The sequence below is a fragment of the Gavialis gangeticus genome, unplaced genomic scaffold (genome assembly GCF_001723915.1).
Source record: "Gavialis gangeticus isolate Ggan-Ray unplaced genomic scaffold, GavGan_comp1, whole genome shotgun sequence".
Taxonomy (NCBI): domain Eukaryota; kingdom Metazoa; phylum Chordata; order Crocodylia; family Gavialidae; genus Gavialis; species Gavialis gangeticus.
The window spans coordinates 157,339,544-157,347,767 of NW_017729032.1; the positions used below are offsets into that span (position 1 = coordinate 157,339,544).

General features: G+C 39.6%; 1 protein-coding gene across 3 annotated transcripts in view; it reads right to left on the reverse strand.

The window, feature by feature from the left end:
* Nucleotides 1–8,224, reverse strand: part of HERC2 (HECT and RLD domain containing E3 ubiquitin protein ligase 2) — a 217,422-nt gene that overhangs the window by 1,449 nt on the left and 207,749 nt on the right. For all 3 annotated transcript variants that reach the window (XM_019524227.1, XM_019524228.1, XM_019524226.1), the window contains 6 exons: nucleotides 5,784–5,925; nucleotides 4,643–4,837; nucleotides 4,429–4,541; nucleotides 2,041–2,231; nucleotides 1,038–1,143; nucleotides 249–461 (listed from right to left, as the gene is read on the reverse strand). In XM_019524227.1, coding sequence (XP_019379772.1) covers nucleotides 249–461; nucleotides 1,038–1,143; nucleotides 2,041–2,231; nucleotides 4,429–4,541; nucleotides 4,643–4,837; nucleotides 5,784–5,925 — 960 coding nt within the window. The remainder of the gene's footprint in view (nucleotides 1–248; nucleotides 462–1,037; nucleotides 1,144–2,040; nucleotides 2,232–4,428; nucleotides 4,542–4,642; nucleotides 4,838–5,783; nucleotides 5,926–8,224) is intronic.

An 8,224-nucleotide genomic window follows, 5' to 3' on the forward strand; every position in this document is an offset into this window, starting at 1 on the left:
AGACAGTGAAAATCTTGAAACCAAAAAAAAAAAAAAATTGCCTAAGACTGGAACAGCCTAACCACCAAAGCTGAAGCAAAAAAACAGGAAATTTAAAAGAACATTTGTTATCTATGCATTTCTACAGGATTCCAGTCCAGTACAAACTCTAAAATAAACTATTTGGGTGTCAATTTGGTGAAAATGCCACATTCCCAGGTCAGTCACCGTCCAGGCTTCATTACCACAAGTGGCGTTTTTAACCTTACCTGAATAACAAAGTCCCTGCCCCTGAAATCTGCAATTGTTCTGGGTAGCCTTGTCCTACCCCATACAAAGCGGAGGAAGAGAGAACGTTCCGTATTAGAGAAGGATTCCATCACCTCCCAGAACCACTGTATCAAGGAGGCAGTTGGTTCAATTCCCTTATATGTTGCTACAGATTTCAGAAGATGAAGTGGGATATCTGGGCTTCCGCATACCTGGAAAATAAAGTAAGAAGAAATCATTCAGAAAATTAGTTACCACCTCCTCTCTCTAAATATTTAAGCAGCTTACAATATTTACTAATTAAGGGTTAGTTATTAACCCTTTTGAACAGTGACAGCCAGATGTCGATTAGCATCCATTGTCTAGACCCTTTGATACTACTTGTAGCATTCATTCTTAATGCTTTACAATGGTAAATGTAGTTAATACCCACAGCACCCTCAGGAAATAGTGTCTCCCACTTACACCTCAGAAAAACCCCACAACCCCCATGGTGTTGAATGGGCAGCCTGCCTTTAAACCTGTGATCAGGCAGTGCCAGAGCTTATCAATTTCTAGCTGAGTCACACACACAATCCAAACACCACTATGTAACTGCATATCTAACACAGTAACAGGACATATGTTTTCTATCCATTTCCCTTAGCTACAAATTTGCCATCTACTATAGTTAGACAGAGCATTGTTACTAATACTAGTACTACTGCTTTAAGATCAGTAACACTCATGTAAACAGCTCCATTTTACAAAGTCAATCCAACAGAAGTAGAAAACCAGAAAAGTTATACCATCGTTTCCAGTTCATATCCTGTAAAGAGTGAAAGAAGAGGAACTGGGACAACGCGAGCCATTCCTTCACGAACTGCTGCCACTTGTTCATCAAATTCATGAAGTCTGCAGAAAGTCATATAGATGGGAAATAAGTTTCAATGACCACGACTCCTAGTGATCCTATGAGTTGCACTGTAAATCAAGAGATCCTCAACCCATGCCGAAGCATTCATCACATTTTTACTAAACAACATGCACTCAGGATAATCTCTTCAAACCAGGAGATGCCTAAAGCCAGTTCCTAAATAAGAATATTAGGAACCTTAAAAAGCCACTGCCAAATTTTCAGAAAGCATCAAGCATCTTGTCTCCCCCTCTGCACTCCAATTTCATTGAGGCTGTTCAGCACTACTGAAGATTAAAGCCAATTTATCTGTGCAACTACAGAGGTAGAAGCCTAATCTGGACACTCAAGGTGTCATTTTTGACCCTGGATTTTAAGATTAGATTGGATTAAATGGGATTAGAATGAGAAAAAAATGGGAAGAGAGAGAGCTGTATGTAAATTTCCAAATAGACTATGTTAAGAGGAAGCCAACTTGCAGATGGCATATAGATGTAAACAGCGTATGTTCACAAGAAGGGTGAAATCAACCCCTAGCAAACCAAAATGCAAGAGAGATTTTGGGTCACTAATGTCAGCTAAGAACAACCTCCTCGTCTCAACAATACACCTACCCTAATGTTAGGTGTTTAAAAAATGAAAATGTTGGTCTTAGATTCTAAAATTCTATTAGAAGACAGTTAAATGCGATTAGTATCAGATGTGCAGTTCCTTTCAGGTGCATGCAAAGTATTAAAGCCATGGGAGTTATCTCCAAGGAGATAAGATGTATTTATAACACAACACAAGAAAATTCACATAGTGTGCAAGAAACTACACTACTCATTTGTACATAGGCTCATTTGTATTTAGACTTCCCACCAATTCTAAAATTTGAGTAGAAGTATAAAACAAACCTGTAGTTTATTGCCAGTCTTACATATTCAGCTCTATTATCCAGTGTAATGTGTGTGTATTTGGAACTCAATTGGATGTCCTGACCACTTGCATTTGGAACTGTGAAGGGAAGACTCATGGCTTCAAACTCTTCAGAAGTAGCTTCATTGTCTCGAATGTACATAAGCCCAGGAATAAAATCTTTATCAACCTTTCAAAAGAAAAACAAGTCCATGAGCTATAAGCAAACTATTCATTCACTCGTACAGGAGCATACTTTCATCAGGTTTTTTCTACAGTAGAATGAAAAGAAGCTAATCATACAAAGGTTCTGTTTCAATTACTCATTCTGAATACAACACAGCTGAGAGACTAAGTGCATGCACAATGCATGATATTTTATTAGGGGTTTTTTTGGATCTTTGTTCTAGTTCTCCAACCCCTGTATGTGAGAAAAAGGAAAAAGTACCTGCCAGGAAACTAGATTATGCCACTAAGAGTGGATTTAAAGAATATACATTGTCAGGCGTGTCAAACATGTGGTCCATGGGCTGGAGGTCCACAGAGGTCCTAAGAACTCGAGGGTGGGGCCTACCACCTAGGTCCAGGATACAAACCCCCCCAGTGAAAACATGTGTCAACAGGTGGGGCAGGGATGGGGATGACCAAACAATGGCCATGTTAACTTCCATGTGCCATTGCTCGCCCCACCTGCCAGAGGTGAGTTTGGATCTGACCTGAGATAAACTCCATGATCTGGAGCTGGCCCAGGGACCAGATAAGTTTGACATGCTTGCACTGGATTGAACACTTACAACAGCAAGCATCAAGGGAACAAGGAAAAATGCAACCCAGCTGTCACAACAATGCAAATATGCATCTTCAGCTGGCCCTGTCATAGCTGAGGGCCTGGCTGCACCTTTTAACCCTCCTGAATCCAAGTGCAACCTCTCTGTAGCTGGCAGACCCTACCTCTTCACTCCCTCAAAAAAGAATTTCACAGTTCTCCCGATTTTAGAGGGCACAACAGAAGCAACCATGGTTCTTTGAGTAGGATCAACTGTGAGTCCTGCAGGACTCACCTTTGGGAGCTGAAAACAGTGCACAAAAAGGAACCCAGAAGAGTCTTTTCAAAACAAAGTATTTTTATGCTTTGCTTCTGCTGTTGAGTTTAAACAAGAGCAAAGGGGTATTAACGCAGACCTCATTCTGCAAGTCAGAGGCAGGATCTGCATATATCCAGCTCTTGCCACCTTGAGCTCAGATTACTTAGTCACATGGTCTTCACTTCCATTTTCCTGCCTAGAGGCCTCTTAAGGCTACAAGATGCCAAATAAGGCCAGCCAGTCAGTCAACCACAGAGGTAAATATCAGAGAAACTGACACCCATGGTGTCAGAAAAAGTGTGCCCTTCCCTCCCAATTTTACCCTTTGATATCCTAACCAGCAACATATCAGACAAACAATATTTAACACACAATATATTAGACATCTTTTAAGTACTTCAAGTTTATAAAAGAAAGCCAAGAAGTCAATATTATTAGAGAACCTGAAAAATCTGGTAATAAGTTGCTGGAAAAGCTGCTAAGCCCAGTGAGCTGGCACAATATGCAGAGTAGCTTTGGCACTTCATGATCTCCTAGGTTAATTGAAGTTGGAAAGGAATTAATCTTGTAACACAAGATCTTGTTTATATATGGGGACACACATCTCAGTTATCTTCAGCTGGTTATATGCATTTTACAGATAAGAAAACCCAAGACACAAGGATAATGCAATGCTCTCTGGGTCAGCCAAGAGGCCCATGGCAGTGCCACCTTAAGTTTTAGTCCAATCCCAATACACTCTTTGCACTGTACCACAGAGCCCATCATAAAACTACTTCAAATCCAATATTTCAATTTAATTCAAAACTATCAGCTTTCTTGCCTAGTCTCTTTCTAGAGAGACCAGAAACACAGATGCATACTTATAAAGAATTAGTGTTTAATAAAAGGGATACAGTACAATGCAACTAATACAGAAGATCATTCCTGCTGTAAAAAAAATACTTCTCTTAAAAGAGCAACTCAAAATATTTGCAAGAATTGCACATGACATTTTGACCCAACTTCTCAAGAAAACATTTTCTTAAACCATTTCTACCACGCCCTTAAGCAACAGCTTTCAAATCTAATTGCAGAAATGTTCAGGCTAAAAAATTTAGTTTAACTCTGAAATAAACACTTGAATTTAAAGCTTTAACCATAAGCAAAAAAGTAGGCCTTCACAAGACCTCTTGGTTAAAAAGATGACTCAGAATGTCACACTTATCCCCAGTAGAGAAGTCAGTCACATGCAGAAAAGCAGTGGTAGTTTCTCTCCCACTTTCTCCAAGTTAGCTCTATGACTAAAACATTTACAATTACCTCACTAAGATCGGCAATAGTCAAGTTCATTCCTGCTAGCTGCTTCCACACTGGTTCAGCCAGGTTGAGGCTTAGCGGGCTTCCAGTACGGATAGCAATGCCCAGCAGCACACCTGGAAGATTTAAAAATACAAAAAAAAAATTATCTTTTTTGGATTCTACGCACATTACGCAATAAAAGTTTGGGTAATAGGAGTGCCGCTAGGAAATTTACCCAGGAAACGAAACATGTTCATATGTAAAACGGACTTGGCTGCAGGGTTTAACAGGAAACAATCTCTATTTGCCCCAGATTCATCTCTTCCATTAGGTGTCACAATGAGGAGAGGGGTCAGCCCATTCTGAAGCTCTTCACACATTTCTGCAATGGATTCACTGTAACCTCCACCACAGTCATCCACAGATTCACCTTGCAAAAGGAAACAGTAGATCAATCCAAAATGTTTCTAAATGCAGTTTAGAGTAAGGTAACTAAAGATCCTTTCCTCAATATGCTTAGAAAACAACCGCATACTAAAAAGCTACATTGTCATATATCAGTTTATGATAAAATGCATCTAAAATTCTGGTTCTCATTTAAATAGTTTCCTCCTTGACAAATATGAATATATGCAGCAAGACTATCAGCAGTTCTGAGACACCATGCAAAGCCAAATGTTTGGTTACTCTAAAGCATGCATGTACAGTCTGCTATACTGAATGAATGAATAGAACAAAAAGAAAAGGTTATTTTCTTTATTCAGCATGGCCTGTGAAACTGGGCACTGAACAATTAGTCTTCTTTTAGGTAGTATTGTATTTTGATATTTTAAAAAAAATGCTTGTTAAACTTGTCTCTTAATGACAATATGTACTACGTTATGACGTGCCAAACAAAAGATGCCAAGGAAATTTTATGAAACTTAAGATGCCTAGGTGAAATTTTAACACATTAAACTTTGAGTTAAACATCAACAGAATCAGGGCTAGCTACAGACATTCAAAAAGCCCAAGGCAAAATTGATCTAAGATATATGGGTTCTGCACATTCGCTTTTAGTTGTGTTGGTTGGAGACGGGAGAGAAGGGGGTGCAAAAATTAGACCAGGTTCTACCATTAAGAAATGCTGGATTTAGCAATAGATTGTTTTCCTTGGTATTTAAAATAGATTTATGGAAATATTTCTACTGTTTTTTGGTTTTATAAAAAACCTAAATATGGATTTTGAGCTTCTTAGAATGTGATCTTTTCATTTCCTAGATTTCAAAAGTTCTCTCTCCCTTCCCTCCATATCTCCTCCTACTTTTATATCCCCCAAAAAGAAAATGAAGAATACGGTTATGAGAAAAATAGGATGGGGGGATTAAAATTCTTACCAACAAACTTGACTTTCCAAACACGATGAGGTAGAAGAAGGCTATCTGGACTAAACGAACTCATTTTAGCACACATTTGACCAAACACTGACTTTGTGCCATCAGGACCAGCCAATCCTCCTTTACTCCTAGAGCGTTTTACCTGACAAATCAATAAGTACACATTATAACATGCCTGTAAGAGGATACTGCAGCTGGCATGTCTGTGTAGATATGACCATAACATTAATGTCTGCCAGGCACATTAACAATGCTCAATATTGTACTTGAACAAAATGACTATTTAGGCCAAGGAATTTACACACTGTACATGATGTATGCAGACTGAAGGGCCAAATTTCTATTTTTAGGAAGAGCGAGGTTGTAGCAGTGATGGTCCAGAAATTATGCAAAAGGGAAGGATTTCTTAGGGTCGTATCTTTTATTGGACCAACTATACAGATGGGATAATAAAAGCTGGACAAGCTTTCAAATGCAAAGACATTCTTTGTCAGGTCTCTCTAGGAATGTAGAAGTGCTTTCTTCTTCCCTCCTGGCCTGCCAGACATTTAACAGCATATATTCTTGTTGCTCCCTTTTCCCCTAGCTACAAGTGGGAAGAGTCGATTTAAAGCTCAGGGTTACCTGGCTGTACTGTAGTTCTACTGTACATTTTCCCAATCTTATACTTTCTGATCCATCAGCTAGGAGGTAGAAGTGGGGATTATGCGGGAAAAATTAAACTACTTTAAACCTTAGGATGCTCATTAGCAGACTGCAGAAGGACTACTACTTATTTGAAGACAGGAGAAAATCTGAACACACAAGTACACAAAGTGACTGGTTCCAGGTTGGGGCAGCCTCTGTGGTTGAGCTTCAGCTAACAATAAGAGTGCTATTCTTGCTCAGAAATATACATGACTAGTACTGCATCCATTCCCCCTCTCCCTGCACCTCCTAGACCCTGTGCCAGCACTGGGAAGGACAGAAGTGGCAGTAGGGTGTAGTACAGAAACAGCAGCTAGAAACCTGGCATGTTGAGCAGCCAAAAAATGTCACAAATATTTGATGGCAAAAAGGGTGAGATCTCCCCCAGCAACAGCATACCTCCAGCCACTGCTTCTGTACCGTGCACCTTTGCTTCTCTGCCCTCATCACTGTTGCATCCACAGCTAAATCAGAAAAAGTGCATACAGAGAGGGGAACAGGGGACAGGTGCCCTCCCTCCCGCTTCAGGCAGCACCCAGGGATGCAACCCTCCTCATCCACCCACCCCTCCTTATACTACCACTCTTGCTGATCCTGCTTGTGATTCTGAAATCATCACTGTTCCTGATAATCTGTGGTTTAGGCCCTTGAGTCTGCACATAAAAGACTGCTGAGTAATACACAGAGCAATTAACCCAGATGTCTTCACACAAGAGTACCAATATTCCTTGACAGAAAATTGGGAGTCATCAAGATGATGCAGTGCAGAAGATCTTATACCAAAATTCAGTTCACATATTTAGTGGGATGTGTAGCTGGTATACTTACACCTAGGCCATTAATTGAACAGTACTGTAACACCTAGAATACCTTTCTCGGCAGAGTAGAAGCCTTGTATTAAAGGAGATTCATTGCATTAACAAATGGATATGAAGAACACTACTGTTGAGGTAAGCCACTGTAAACACTGTCCTTGATTATGCGTTCTGGGGGCTCCCAACCTTCCCTTCTCCATATTAAGTTTAAAAAAAAAAAAAAAAACCACTCTGGTATACAGCTAAACAGTAACAGAGGAAATACTTGGCAGTTGGGAAGACAAGGCAGCAGCTCTGAGCAGATTTCACTAAGTTTTTGCACAAAGTAGTTTCATTATGTTGCATTACTGTTTGATGAAATAACTGAAAACATTTCTTTATCACTGTTACCATCTACTAAGTTCTGATCAGTTTAACTATTCACTGGCAATCAGATTAGTTAAAAGGAGTGGAAGCAACCTGCATTAAGGAATAAATTTTTAAATCATGTGAAGTTTAAGAAGATTGCAGGCAGATAAAGAGCCCTTTTTCCAGGCTCGCTTTCCTGGGGGGTCTGAATAGGATACAAACATATTAGTTAGGCTGGTGAAGTTTCATTCGGAGGTTTTTGATTAAGAGCATGGATGTCAACTTATTCATACTTTTCCCCCCTCAGGATAACTAAAAAGGACCTATGGCACTTAATAAAAAGGCTCTAAAAATCCCAAATGAGTTGTATAAAAATGTTTAAGGGAAGAAGAGAAGATATGTAGAAACAGCCATGAAAACTAGTAATTAAGTTTAGACTAAAGAAAAGACACATGAAGAGCAGCATACAAAGAAAATCCCACTGATTAAGGAGGAAATATGAACAGATAAGTGTTCATGGACATAGAATCTGAACCAGGTTCTGAGGTGCTATAAACAGAAGGGAGATGAGAAATGAAGGTGAGGCTGGAG